At 40.4% G+C, this 14,896-nt stretch overlaps 1 protein-coding gene across 1 annotated transcript; it reads left to right on the forward strand.

Annotated features, from left to right (window-relative positions):
• Window positions 1–750: 750 nt before the first annotated feature.
• usp31 (ubiquitin specific peptidase 31) lies at window positions 751–14,123 on the forward strand. The gene is made up of 16 exons (XM_085351742.1): window positions 751–1,901; window positions 2,551–2,685; window positions 3,049–3,143; window positions 3,234–3,326; window positions 4,773–4,908; window positions 5,226–5,373; window positions 5,482–5,662; window positions 5,884–5,995; window positions 6,506–6,600; window positions 7,588–7,665; window positions 8,922–9,051; window positions 9,294–9,413; window positions 9,612–9,837; window positions 10,437–10,595; window positions 10,723–10,875; window positions 11,962–14,123. The coding sequence occupies exons 1-16, from the start codon at window positions 1,377–1,379 to the stop codon at window positions 13,446–13,448; spliced, it is 3,873 nt and encodes a 1,290-aa protein (XP_085207868.1). The 5' UTR covers window positions 751–1,376; the 3' UTR covers window positions 13,449–14,123.
• Window positions 14,124–14,896: the final 773 nt, after the last annotated feature.

A 14,896-nucleotide genomic window follows, 5' to 3' on the forward strand; every position in this document is an offset into this window, starting at 1 on the left:
AGCTCCTGTAAGCTTTTGTAAAGTACATAATAGATGTATACCCTGGAAAAAGAACACTTCAAAGAAATCATTAAAATCCCCAAATTACTCATGTCCATGATGTGTGTGAACTTCAGACTACAATTGTAAATCCCAGAATAAGATGTGATCTAACCAATTTGAGAAAGATTAAGAGATGCAAAATGATTACAAGAGAAATTCACTAAGCCCAAAGTGTGGCACAAAATGAGATATAAAAACACCAAATGAGAGACAAAACCCCCAAAACAAAAGAAAGTATAACACAAAGATACACAAAATGACACTAAAGATGCAAAAAACAAAACAAAAAAAACCCAAAAAAACAACCCAACCAAAAACAGTGTCAACAGGGCAGACGCAGAGGAGCAAATGACTGTAAACAGAATCATAAATGATCAATATAAGAGACAGACGATGACTGGTATCAGCATGGTTAGTCCTTTGCGTGTATTACACCCCTGTGGTGAGTACAGCCCAATACTGTCACTAATCTGAATTCTTAAGATCTCCTTCCTGAAACTAATATATCTCTTAAAAATTAAACCTTTGATCAGACCTTTAGAGTTAATTATAACTGAATGATAGCCACGGTAGGTACATTTTCCCAGTTAACAAAAGAATATAATCTTAAACCGCTGATCCAACTCCTAGCCAATAGGTGGCGGTATATTAGCTCTAAACAGAGTTATCTGCCGACTACTCGGACAAGAAGAAAAAGAAGAAGTAAACGACAAGCTACTTGGTAGCTTATCCCGAATGTGCCTCTGAATGTGCTAGAAGATGTGAGGTTTAACTGGATTTCGTACACACTCTGCTTAGAGTGTAATTACCTGCATACCATGGCGGACTGTCTGCTCGTATCGGACCGTGGTGGATGGGCCGGGAAGCACTGCCGCGGTTTCTGCTGCTCTTGTTGAACCGTTAGCTAATTCAGCTAACGCTGCTGTTTTTACTTCAGCACAGCCGCTGTCGCTTCGGTGCTGCAGGGCAGTAGATCGCAACAACACGGTAACTTTGAAGCAAGTTGCAGGCATAAACAGCTAACCTAAGCAATGTCAGTGCTGCATCTCTTCCGCCATTAGGTCATTTGTTTTGTTTTGTAGGCAGGATTGTTGTGGAGGATTAGCTAACGTTTTTTGACAACATAAAGACCGCTGCATGCTTTTGGAAGACACAACTTAGTGAACATGTTACCCGCTAACGCACCTAACACTCCCTGCAGCTCTAACGTTAACCACTGCTGCTGTCTACATATTTTGAGATGTAGCATCAGTTAGCCAGCAAGATGACTCGGACTCCGTGCAGCACATCTGAGTTTTCCGTCTGCATGTGAGCTGTCTGTGAGAGGGGAAATCATGTCTTGTAAAGCCGCAACCAAGGACAAGAAGTCCAGCTTCAGCAAGAAGCTGTTCAGGCGAGGCTCTGTGCGCTCTGTGGGCAGTTTTATGAGTAAACTCCTGAGGACACTCACAGCGCTGTCACACTTTGGATCCGAAGTGCAAACCGAGGATGACAAAGATGATGGAGGATTTTCCACGTTTAAATCTGGAAGTAAAGATGTACCCATGGAAGATGGGGACCTGGGGGGCTTCCTATCCAGGGAAAGGGTTCCTGGGGTGTCCGGTCTAAAAAACCACGGCAACACCTGCTTCATGAATGCAATTCTGCAGTGCCTCAGTAACACTGAACTCTTTGCCGAGTACCTCGTTTTGGAGCACTACAAAGGCGAGGAGGAGGACGAGGACCAACCAAAGACAAATGGTGTGCATTTGCAGAAGAAGGGTCTTCTGGCCAAAGGAGAGGTCACGGAGCAGCTGTCAGGACTTGTGCGGGCTTTATGGACGTTTGAGTATACCCCCCAGCATAGCAGGGACTTCAAGGTAAGAGTGACATCAATAAATCAAGGCGAGATAAATAGGGGACCTATTATGCTTTTTCATGTTTTCTGTCTTATATATACTCTTACAGTAGTGTATACAGTCATATTTAACATGACCAAAGTTTCAAAGAATGAGGGCAGTGCACTGTATAAACAAGGAATTCCTTTGGGCCAAACTTAAGCTTCTGTCTGCTTTAGATGCTTGGATGGAGATATGTTTTTCTACTCTTGTCTCTGTATGATGTCAGTGATTGCAGTGGCTGCTTTTGTTTGTTGATGCAACCAACCACTTCTAATAAAATAGCTTAAAGGGAGGTTGAATGGGCTCGTTTTAGACCGTGGATGAGCAGGAGTGGTGATAAGGGATCTGAGATAAATAAAGATTATTTTGAACCGTTGCTGATGCAGAACTACTTGCATAGGATAAAAAAAGTATTGAGTTGGACTTGAGCATAACAAGCCCTCTTTAAGTAAAGATGACCAGGATTATATTTTTATAACAGTGTATGGTAAAAACAATGCGTACCTACACCACACAAGTCTTATACCTGTTGTTAATAAAGCTTTACTCAATGATCTAGATATTCAGAGTGATTTCAGGATAAACGGTGGCAGGCATCGTAACTTTTGGACCATGCTGTTTCTTGCAGAATGTTGTGTCAAAAAATGCCACACAGTTTAAAGGAAACGCTCAGCATGATGCCCAAGAGTTTCTGCTGTGGCTGCTGGACAGAGTACATGAGGATCTCAACACCGTCAACCCCAACAGCAGGCCTGCTATTAAGGTGAATCCAGAAAATATTTGGTGTTCTAATGTACGTAACCCCCCCTAATCAAGCCACAATTGTGAATCATTAACTGGGTATTTTCTCCTCATTGCAACTCATCAGTTTTCATTCCAAGGCTATTTTGTTTCAGTTTATATCTCATCAGTGTTCGGGGTGTTTTGGTCACTTGGTGCAGCTTCCAAATGAGCGGCATTCACAGTCTGGCTCATCTAGGCTTGCCAGGCTTTGTTTTCTCTTTTTTCCCCAGAGCTACTCAATAACAAGACTGTGTAGCTCCCACAGCAGCTTGTGAACCCTGATAGACCAGAATTTATTATGATGAAGTAATCAGACTAAACAAACCTGTTTGTTTTTGTTCAGCCACCTATTGAAGAAGACGATCAAAGCATAGAGGGACCATCTCCTCCCCTTTCTGCTGGGTCGTTTGTACAAGAACTGTTTCAGGCTCAGTACAGGTAAGCCGTAGATGTAGAAGCTCTGTTGCTCTGACAATGTGACAGGGAAGTCTCTGCACCACATTAAGATTTTTAATGTTTTCCCAACAGGTCTTCTCTTACCTGCCCTCATTGCCAAAAGCAGAGCAATACCTTTGATCCCTTCCTCTGTATCTCATTACCAATCCCGCTGCCTCACACACGGTGAGTTTCTCCATCTGAGCTGTGCTATAGGTCAGGGAGTAATCAGTTAACAACACTTTGATGACATGTTCTTACATGTTTCTGATGTGTTTGTTGCTCTACCAGGTTGTTTGCATTTCTACACTTTAAGCAGGCATGTTTGTTTAAAGGTCTTTAGAGGAATGATACCTTTCACTGGATGTAAAACAGAATGTGTGTGAAAATATGCAGTATATGTGATTGCAAAAGTGGGCGTGTTAAATGTCCAGGAGTAGATTTGTTTGTTGTTGTTGTGTTGTAGAGCATAGATCTCATTTTATAAATTAAAAAAAAAAATTGTTCTTCAGGCCATGATATTCACATTTTATTTCAATTAAAATAATAGATTTTTACATGAAGGTCTAAAGCCATGATTAAGTTTACATCAGTAGTGAAAGAATTTGATATGGCCCTCTTAACATGAATTCCATTAGCTAAAAAGTAATCTCTTCCCTAAAGAAAAGAGCTCACATGGCTCAGAGGTGACAGAGTTGGAATGTGTATCGAGGTTGTCTGACATTTTAAGGAATAAAGCCCTTTGGAGATGAGTTGGAAGGCCAAAAAGCACGACTCCTCCCACGAAGAAGAGAATTTGAGAGTATGTGACTAGAACCTTAAAGGATTCATAACAGAAAACAAACACTCTGTAAGCCTCAGAGACTGAAAGACCCAGAGTGAAATTTCAAAAGCATACAAAAGAAGCGCAGAGTTTTTGAACAAAGCTTTACTGTTTGGATAAAGTAAAGATGATTCCCTAGCTAAGTGAAAGAAAGAGGAAGATGTCACCAGGGAAGCTACAAATTGTATGGCGATGTCTAAAGGTCACTGACAAACAGAGTTCCACAAACTATGAAATATGAGGATTTTGGCGTGTCACCATCCTGTTACTTTTTAACCTCTGGAGCTTGGGCATCACCAGGGCTCTGCTATTAGAAGTCTCATAGACATTTCTGTTCTATGATATGATCCTATCCAAATATTTACTTTATTGTAATATCCATTATTATACTTTACACTGATTGTTCTGGACTCGCAAAGAACAAATATTGCCTAACTGTCCAAATGCTTTTAGGCTCAAAGTATTTGGATTACATATCAAAGTATTTTTATGGTTGCAGTACGATAAAGATAAAAAGTGGCTTTATAGCACTTGGACACAAAGACAGCGTCATGGACTAAACAAACCTGGCGTAATGTTATCTTAGCATGTACTTTCAGGTAGCATGCAGAATCAGAGGTGTGATGTGTTACACAACAGTGCCTGCGTCTAGTGTGGCACCTTTCCCGTCATATCAGTTCAGCTCCGGCTTACTTAAAGGCCAAGCTGCAACACCACACCCTCCCCATTTTGTCCAGTATTAAATAGGTGTGTGAATTTTTTGTGTGTGTGTTTTATTTGTGCTGCTCATTCCCGTTTCTTTTTGTTAGGCCCTTGTATGTGACGGTGGTGTACCAGGGGAAGTACTCTCACTGTATGAGGATTGGAGTTGCTGTTCCGCTCAACAGCACCGTGTATCGCCTCAGAGATGCTGTGTCACGCGAGACTAAGATCCCAATGGACCAGGTGCTATTCCTGTCACTTATCAGGGTCTGCCACAGTGAGACTATATTACGGGCACAGTGTCGGTACAGCCAGTTCTAAAACAGAAGCGAGTTTTGCTCCAAGCCCCTGGCTGTTATAGGTTATATTTGGGAGGTAGTACGCAATTCTAACATTTGTTCTTAGTACTACAGCAGCAAAAAAGGGCTTGAGAGCATATGTAAATTACAGCTAAAGCAGGATGCAGCTGCTAATAAGATTACTGAATTGCTGTAATACTGATATGGACTTGATACAGAATAATTGCTACAAGGTTTAAATGTGCTGTTTTTCTCTTGTAGTTTGTTTTGACTGAAATGTACTACGACGGCTTTCACCGTTCGTTTTGTGACGATGATGACGATCTTGACATCATACAAGAGAGCGATTCCATCTTTGCCTTTGAGACACCCGAGACCTTCAGGCTGGAAAACATCCGCACAAAAAGAGGTTACTCAGTAGTTTTACATTTTTATTTTATTTTATTTTTTTAAAAGGTGTGTTCTGCATTTTCCACGTTTAATCAAAAAGACTCGCGTGCCATTCTGTCTTTCGCAGGAAGCCTTCTGGCAAATCTGAATCATAACAACTTGAAGTATGGGACAGAAATCAGCAGGACTCCGTCTTTTATGCAGGGCGCTGTGACACCTGTAACTGCATCACCCAATAAAAACCTGGGACCAGAAAAAATGATCCTTTTGGTGTGTAACAGAGCGTGTACTGGCCACCAAGGAAAGAGGTACTGCATCTCAGAATGATTTTATGTTCTGCATTTCTTACTCATCCACTCTGCTTCTTCTGATTATGTAATACATGCCCTGTTCTTGTGGGTCTGTCAGTGATAAAGAAGGGTTATTGACATAACCCACAATTTGTCCCTGGCATTTACCTAATAACAGGCCTGATGGAGAAGATGATAGCAGCTAATGGAACTTGTGCATTTTGTTTTTTTATTTTTAGGTTTGGCCTGCCTTTTGTACTGTACTTGGAGCGCACTGTGACCTGGGATGCTCTGCAAAAAGAGATCCTTGAGAAAATGCGCCATCTTTTGAGGCCTGGGGTCTACATTCAGGTAGGATGACAACCACTCACTGCCTTATACTCAGTTTATTTCCTTAAGTAGTCCTGCAGCCTTTATTTACCTGAACTGCTGAAGTCAAAGGTTTTATTTGGAGGTGGTTTATAGTGATCGTACCCTCTGTTTGATCACAAGTAAGTACAAACCTTCCTCCAGCATTCTCCTGTTTATACCGACTATACAAGCAGTGACTACCACTTGTGGGGAGATTATTAAGAAAGCTTTATTTTAAACAACAAGGTATCTAGACCCATCAGTCTAGATACCTCCTGCACTGATGGGTCACATCTTTGCTAGCTTAACATGAAAGTTCATAAAACAGAAACAAATGTCGAGTGACACTTTCTGACAGATGATGTACAGCTGGAAAGACAATAGTCTTAATTTATTTTTTAAGTGAAGTTGAAATTTTAATAGGTATCAAAACTATTTTTAAGACAAAAGAGTTTAAAGTAGTTGGATGACACTGGGGGGGTTTATATTTCATTTTCATTCTGTGTGCAGGTTGGACCTTTCAGTCTTCGAGTGGTTGGCGTTGTTGGCATCACCTACCTCCTGCCCCAAGATGAGCGACCACTGTGTCATCCAACTGTGGAAAGGTCCGTTCAGATAGCCATTGTTATATTTGATAACTTCTTGATTTCAGATGAGAAGTATGACCTAAAATTTAACTAAGTCGGGATATGTTTATTCAGAACGTTCTTTAGTAAATTTCAGCTTACTCACACTGTGACTTCTTGTTACAGCTCATAAAAGCAACTTATAAGGCTAATAACCCAGACTATAAAATGACTGTTTTTCTCTCTAAAGCCTGTTTACATTGCCATAATTATATTGGATCACTGAACTTAAAAAAATAAATAAAAATGCAACCTTGCCTTGCAAAACAAGTATAGCCGTTTGACATGTCGTAGTCATGTAATGTAGTAACAAACTCAGCAGTTTAAAAAAGGTGTATTACCGGTGCCAGGCTCTCCAAATGCCTTAATGTTTTGCAGCAGTCACAGCACGTCAGTGAAAGTGAGAAAATCTGAAATCCTAATAAATACTGGTGCATAAACATAAAGGTAAAGGCAGGCATGAGCTTGAGTAAATAGTTTGAAGTTGTAATTACATCAATTTTCAGCTTTAATCTCACCTCTCCACACTTGCCCCATCAGTTCTACTTCACTTATGACCTGAGCAGAGGACATGCCCTAACAGGATTTGAATGTTAAATTACCAGTTTGGCCTGTTTGACTTAGAAACTGAATGATTTCAGAATAACAAAACAAGTCACAACACTGCAGATGCACAAACCAAAGTGCAATTATATTTGATTTTATTATGATCATGATTAATCAGTGGCGATCATAACTAGCATTCTTTCTTTTGTTTATTGATTACAGTCCTGAAACATTTAATAAAGCTCTGTTCTCAGTATAAACTATTAACTCTCATACTGTATTCAAATGTCTGTCTGACATAAAGGTGTTTTTAAATTACATTTAAGTGAATGAAACTCTTGTCATACAGTGCTTGGAAGAGGGGAAAAAACCTTTTTCACTCATCTTACTTTGTTGCTAAATTATTTTTTCTCATTACAGAGCATACAAGTCCTGTGGACAAGGGGGACCACCACATGTGAAAATTGTGGTTGAATGGGACAAAGAGACCAAGGACTAGTAAGTGGAAAAAAATACGGATGTGTATGTGTCCAGTTTCACTTGTCTACAGCACAGTTGTTCTGCAAAGGATAAAAAGTTTGAATTGGAATTTGTGGGCCCTTTAACCAGAGCTAAACAAATATCATTGTTAAATTAAAAAAGTATAGTTTTTGTTAGCCATGACCTATCTACCCAAATATAAAAGCCAGCTTTGACAAATAGTAAGAAATGAGGTCTTTACTATAGGCAGACCAATTCTGCTTAAGACCCATTTTGAGATGGGGAAATGCTGAAAACTGTTCTGAAAATTGGTAAAGCCACTGGTTATAACTGACTTTGTTGACATAACATTGACTCTGTAATTGATTATGATTGCTACAGACAGCCTCGTTTTGCTTCGTAAGCAGTTCCATTCAGGCCACCATAGAAATGATGGAACATTACAGACAAATGCGGCTGAACTTCAAAGTGTTTTGATGTCTGCAGTTGCAGAATTTTGACCCGTTTCTGGTCCTGACTTAATGTAACTGCCTTTTGACTTTAAGGGCAAAATCTGTAGTGCCACAGACACAGAAAACCCCCCACCTTCCCTACTCCCATCTCTTCTATTATAGCTGTCAGGGCTGTGGTTTAGCAGTTCAATGTGTCTCAGCATTTTCAGTAAAATTGATGGTGACAGTAATTGCTTTGCCGAGTGTTTCTGAAAAGACGTTCAAATTGAGCAACACCTCAAACTTAACTAAGGATGTTTCAGAGGACGTGGCCTTTTCTGTGCGTACCTCCTAACATATCATTTGCTTGACAGGATTTCTTTTTTCAAGAACTAACTTATGTAAAATGTCAAAAAATTCACGCTGCATTTGAAGCAGTTCCTTCTTTCTCACTAAGCTGACTAATATGTCGAGCAGTTAACACAAACGCCCATGCTGGCCAAATCAAACTTTTTTTTCCCCCTTTTTGGTACTTGGATGTTGATGATGTTGATGATGTTGGCTTTGAACAAATCCTGTCGAGTTCATGTGTAATGCATGTCTGCACAAGTGCTGATTGTGAAGCCCTTTAAAGTCTTAAATCCTTTAGTTGCACTGCTGGGTGTGAACCGTTAATGTAAGGACAAACAGCATTCTTATGACATGGTAAACAATTACTTCATCTGTCTCAGTTACAATAAAATACTGGTCAGTTTATTTTTCTTTTATCAATCTCAGATCCTGTGATCCTCACCTGACTGCGCTGTTACACGAAGGGTGTGTTTCTTTTTCTGTTTCCCACAGTCTGTTTGGACACACCGAGGAAGAGTATATTCCGGATGCTGAGAGTGTCTATCTGCATAGAGAACAACATCACCAGCCGCAGGCCTGCACCCTTGCTCAGTGCTTTCAGCTGTACACTAAAGAAGAGCAGGTAGACACACGAGCATGTATGCATGCGTGCAAGACGGCACTGTTAGTAGTTTAAGTTGAATAAATAAATCGTAAACTGGCCTTGGCACATGCGCTCACAGTGGTTTTACTGTGTTTTGCTCTGGAGTAAAAGAGAGAAGTTGGAGGGAAATTCGGGGCCTCATCCTGTGTGAGGTCTATTATATAAGCTCTGTGGTTGGGGCTTTCTCTTCATAGCTACTCCTTGGGTCTTGTGTGTTTTAGCTGGCCCCAGACGACGCCTGGCGCTGTCCCCACTGCAAGCAGCTGCAGCAGGGCCGGATTAAGCTCAGCCTGTGGACGCTCCCGGATGTACTCATACTGCATCTCAAGAGGTTCAGACAGGTATTTTAGTTCATCTGGATATTTTCAGTAAGAATTTGTAAGTAAGTTTTTTGCTAAATCCTATATGTTGACCAGCAGATATTAAAAATTAACACTGTACATCTGCAGAACTTAAAGGTTAGAGTTTTAGTCTAGGTGGACAGCTGATGGTCAGATAACGAGACTCTGTTGCAACATGCTTCTATATTTTTGTTTCAGGAGGGGGACCGGAGGGTGAAGATGCAGAACATGGTGAGGTTCCCGTTGATGGGGATGGACATGGCTCCTCACGTGGTTAAGAGAAGCCAGAGTAGCTGGAGTTTACCTTCCCATTGGTCTCCGTGGAGACGGTCCTATGGACTGGGAAGGAATCCTGATGACTACCTGTATGACCTGTATGCTGTTTGCAACCATCACGGGAACATGCACGGAGGCCACTACACTGGTAATGCGAGCAGTTCTTTGCTTCAGACCTATTTTAAAATGGATCAGAAATGCAAATTAAACCTTTTTTTAATGCCTGTCCTTATTTTCTCTCATATGTGCAATGTTACTGTGTTTGAAAGTCAAATGAAATGTGGGCAAGCTGTCAAATAGTGATGTAAAAGTATATAAAAGTAATCCCTGTAAGCCAAAAGCTCAGAGTCAGCCTCCAGACTACTGGAATATAAGCTTCATGCCAAGCTAATGTCAGCGAAGCACATGATTTCCTTATATTTCCAAGTGTTATATCCCAGTAGAGTCAAACTACAAGCTGCTTGGTAACATTTTTGCTGAGCAGTATTTTGGGATTAGGAGAAAGTGGGCTTTCAGACAAGCGGGCATTTAAAGGGACAAAACCAAAAAATGGCTTGTTTCAGCCTGAGGTAAAACTGAGTGGGACATCAGGGGAAGGAGTAAAAAAGATCAAGTCAAACAATGAATCACTGATTTGCTTTTAACTGTGATAAGATGCAAATTAAACGTTGTATTGGAAATGAGCATATCAAGCAGCTGAATGTGTTTGCCATCCATGTTAACTCATTCTTTACTTTGTGCTCACAGCATACTGCAAAAACTCCATTGATGGTCAGTGGTACTGCTTTGATGACAGTGAAGTTACAGCAATAGCTGATGATGACGTGTGCCAGCAAACAGCCTATATACTGTTCTATCAGAGGAGAACAGTCATCCCCTCTTGGTCTGCCAATAGCTCTGTGGCTGGTCAGTATTTATTTATACACCATTTGTCCACCTAGCATATGTAATGTATACCGTACCATAAAGTGGCATAATAAGCTTTATGTGACATTTAAGGCTTAAAATGTATCCATGTTTGTGTTTTAATCAGGCTCTACTAGTTCATCCTTGTGTGATCACTGGATCAACAGGCTACCTGGCAGCAGGCCTGCTAGTTTGGCCTCTGGAGCCTCATCCAGACGCACTTCTCTGGCTTCACTGGCTGAGTCGGTTGAGTTTCCAGTCGAACGTAGTGAGGATGACGGTGAGAAAATGCTGAACTTTCATTTATTTATTTTTTTTTATTTAAAGGTTCCTGATTGTTCATTTTCATTGATTTTCATCATACACACATCTACTGCCTCCTGAGCAGGTCATAGTTTCAGAAATGCACAAAGTTCAGAGTTTGGTTTCAAGGTTTTTAAGTCCATCGCATTTATAGGGATACTTTAAAGCTTCCTCTAAAGACAATATCTAAAGTGGGATTAAACATTACAGTCAAGAATTACAAACTCAGACCTTAAATTTACCAATCCCAACTCTAATAATTAAAGTCACAAGGCAAATATGGCATTGGAGTGAAATGAACAAGTCCCCACAGATCTCTGAGGTGTGGGAAACCTTCACTAGCCAGTCTGCAAGATATGGCTTGCATGTTGTAAAATTTCAGAAAACTATGCATGACTTGTCTTGGATGCTCCCTTTTTATTAACTTATAATTTAACATGGTTTTTACTAGTCATCGTGTAGGCCTTGGTCTTGTACTAAGCGAGAATAACATTACAGGCACTGTAAATGTGATAAAGTCCTTTATTATATAGCATAGCTTTGTAGCAATGTAGAAATATGGCCTGAGTGATGTTTAAGGTCCAGTGGGTTATAGCTGTTTGCAATTTTATTGATATTGGCTTTGATAATGGCTAATAAATGAAAATTTAAAAACTAGAGAGTATTACATAGTTTGTCCATCAGATGGCACTCTGCAAGTTCCCTGTTGGTAACATGTGTTTATAATGCTGCAAAACAACCAGCTGATCACAGTAGAGTCAGTGTTAATGAGCAATAGATGATCTGTTGTGGTAATAAAACAAGATTATTTTTTTTAAACAACACGGTCACATCATCTAATAAGGACTCAAAAAAAGAAAACCAGCCAAAATGTCTATTTTTTAAATAATCAAATATCAGTGTCAGTATTGTTATTGATGTAGATACACTGATGGATTTACCCCCCCAAAAGTGTGAAACAGTACAACTATTTCATTTGATTCTTAATATAAAAATAATAATGCTTGTTCATTATTGTGTAGATGTTGGTGTGTTTTAAACTAAATAATTCCCTGTTTTTTAGGAGGATTCTCTGTCCGCCCCTTTGTGAGGAGTATTCAGCGACAGAGTTTGTCCTCCAGGTCATCCATTGCCAGTCCTTTAGCTTTCAGTGACAGTGGGATAAAACCTTCCTGGTCTCTCTCTGCCAAGCTGCACATGAGATCTAACTCGCCCTCACGATTCTCCCTTGACTCTCGGTGTTCCCCTCCTTTAGAGAGGATAGGAGAGGCATGTGACGACAAGGTTTCCACATCGTGTTTTGGCAGCTACAGTAAACACGAACGATACTTTGGCAACAGGACTCCGTTGTCTATGATGGAGAGCAGTTTCCCCGACCAGGACAACAATAAAAGGTTCTTAGACATGTACTGTCGGGCTTCCACTCCAGTGGAAAAGAAGATCACCAAAAATGAGCCAACTGAAAACAACAACCAGATCACAGCTATAGACCAAAACATATTACCCACTCAAGCTACTCCCTCCAAAGAACAGAAACGTAAGAATAGTATCGGAGGATTTGGCTTAAAGGCTGAAAGCACAGGATCCACAAAGAGTGTCAGCAAAGTGGAGCAAGATAAAAGCTCCAAAAAACGATTGTGCTCGACCCACAAGACCTCTGCACCTGAGACGTCTTCCAGTACACCAGTGAAAGGTAAAAAGCTGAGCAATACTAAAGAGAAGAGTGCAAATGCTAAGAAAAGCACCTCGACACCTAGCGGGACTCCCTCCAAAACGAAAGAGTCAAATCAGCCTCCAGAGGCTACGCCACAACATAAGCCATGCGTCCGTTCCACGCCTCAGTCCTCAGCTTCTCCTTCACCAACCTCAAAGAAGAATTCCACTGTCACTGAGAAGAGCTCAACAAACAGCAGGAAGCGGCTTATAGAAAGGAGCTACAGTAGAGATTCTATGCACACTAGCCCTCTGGCTGACAACCTCAGATGCGGCTCGGTAGCACGCTGCTCACTTTCAAAGAGCGGCGAAAGCAACCGTCCTGAGAGGAGATTTGTGCGGAGTTCCAGCAGCAGTTCTTCTGTCACTAGCCTGCGTTCACCCAGCGTTTCCACCAGAGATCTGCAGCGCAGCAGCAAATCTGAGGAGAAAGGGTTGTCTTTCTTCAAGAGTGCCCTCCGACAAAGGGAAAGCCGCCGGTCGGCTGATTTAGGAAAAAGTACCATGCTCACCAAAAAAGCCTCGGAGAGGACATGCAAGCAGAATGGACAAGCCAAGGAGATCGGTGGCAATGGTGGAAAGCCAGGAGACGCGGCGTCTTCTCCGAAATCTGCAGAGACTCCTGGAGGTGAGACAAAATCAGAGACAAAGGAGTCTTCCAAGCCCCCCAGCTCTCTGAGTCGCTCTCTTTTAAATGTAGGCAAGTCCAAGTCTTCCACTTCTGAAGTAAGTTCCAAATCTCCTAATGGGAAGAAACCCCTTGAAAGAATGACATCTTCCCGAAAACTGTCATCGAGCATGCAATCTCCTGCACGAACAACACAGAGGCCTCAATGATACATCTATAGTCGGTATATTGAACAAGCATAATGCAGCTAATCTTTGTGCCTAAGTTTCAGCGAGCTCCAGATGTATTTAAGACACATTTTTGATGTTATGGTTTTGTACTCTTGGTTTAAATGCACATGTTGGGTTTGCAATTTTAGTATTGGCAGCCAGCTTTGAGTGTTTAAAGATATTTAAAAGTACTGTATCATCATCCGCCTACCTGAGTGCCAAGCACTTGTGTAGTATGCTGCCAATTTAGCTTCTTCCAGTAGTAAATATTGATACCTTTTCCACCTTTGGTGGTGCAGCAGCATATTTGATTTTGTGCACGGAAGACCTGTACGACACGAGCGTGAAACAAAACTTGATTTAAAATGCAGCAGCTTATCCATTTGAACTTGAGTCTCTACGAAATACTTATCAATGTCTTGTGCACCAGTAACTTGTAATTCAGATATTGTAGTAGTTTTGTTGTAGTTTTCTGTTACACAGGTTCCAAGTCTTCTAGTTATTCTAGAATTGATTAGCTGGCTGCTGATGCTTGAATTCTGCTGCTGTTCTGTAAGCATTTCAAATCATTGTCAAAGGGTACAAAACTTTAACATCAAAAATAGCCTCTGACAAATACTGAAACAAAATTATTCAGACATGCACACAAATACAAAAGAGTTTCATTCCGAAATAGAGTTGGCTAATAGTACATTTCATTGATTGTTTTTACCACTGATGGGTTAAATCTCTGTTCTTCAAGCAAGTTTCTCCATGCACCTACTGCTTTAGTCTATAAAGGTCTTACAAATATTATTCTTACTCCATTTTTCCATTAAGAAAAAATAAGTAATCTCATAATGTGGCTCTACTTGATAGTTCCTAGCATTGATACAGAGCAGCAGGAAGAACAAAACCAGAACTAATGTTGGCAAGAAATTAGAATTGGTTTACAATTTGTCCAATAATTCAAAACGTTATTATTTTTTTTACGAGTACCTTTTTAAATATAAATCTATTTTTCAAAATTTTATTGAAGTACTTTTGCATTAAATTGATAGTGTGTTTTGGAATGAAACCCTTTACAGTCACGGTATATAAATATATGTATATGTGTCTGTACATATATTGACAGAAAGTATATGGTATGTAACTCATTTTTTTATTTTCTCCTTCCATGAGCAAGATGAAAATAATCTTAAGCGCCTTTCAATGCTGTACATGTAAACAAATAATTGCCTTTGGCAACATAGTAGTCTTCTACTGTATGCATCACTGAGTAGGAATGTTTTGTTCGCACTTTGTAAACACGAAGCAGTGTCGTAATTATTAATTTAGTAGTTTCGAGACATATCAGACAGTAGATTCAACAGGCCTTAGACTTGAAATGATAAAAGTGTACATTCATCTCGATGTTTCAGGGGCCATTTTTTTTAAGAAATCACCCCTTTATTTCACCTGGTGCTCTA

This window comes from Diplotaxodon limnothrissa, linkage group LG4, assembly GCF_057381915.1.
Source record: "Diplotaxodon limnothrissa isolate DT_005_m linkage group LG4, D_limnothrissa_male_GT1.1, whole genome shotgun sequence".
Classification (NCBI taxonomy): domain Eukaryota; kingdom Metazoa; phylum Chordata; class Actinopteri; order Cichliformes; family Cichlidae; genus Diplotaxodon; species Diplotaxodon limnothrissa.

Coding starts and splice junctions, on each gene's coding strand:
- usp31 (XM_085351742.1), top strand. CDS start 1,377: ATGTCTTGTAAAGCCGCAACCAAGGACAAGAAGTCCAGCTTCAGCAAG. Junction 5,663..5,883: donor ACTGGCCACCAAGGAAAGAG/GTACTGCATCTC, acceptor TTTTATTTTTAG/GTTTGGCCTGCCTTTTGTAC. Junction 10,596..10,722: donor TGCCAATAGCTCTGTGGCTG/GTCAGTATTTAT, acceptor TGTTTTAATCAG/GCTCTACTAGTTCATCCTTG.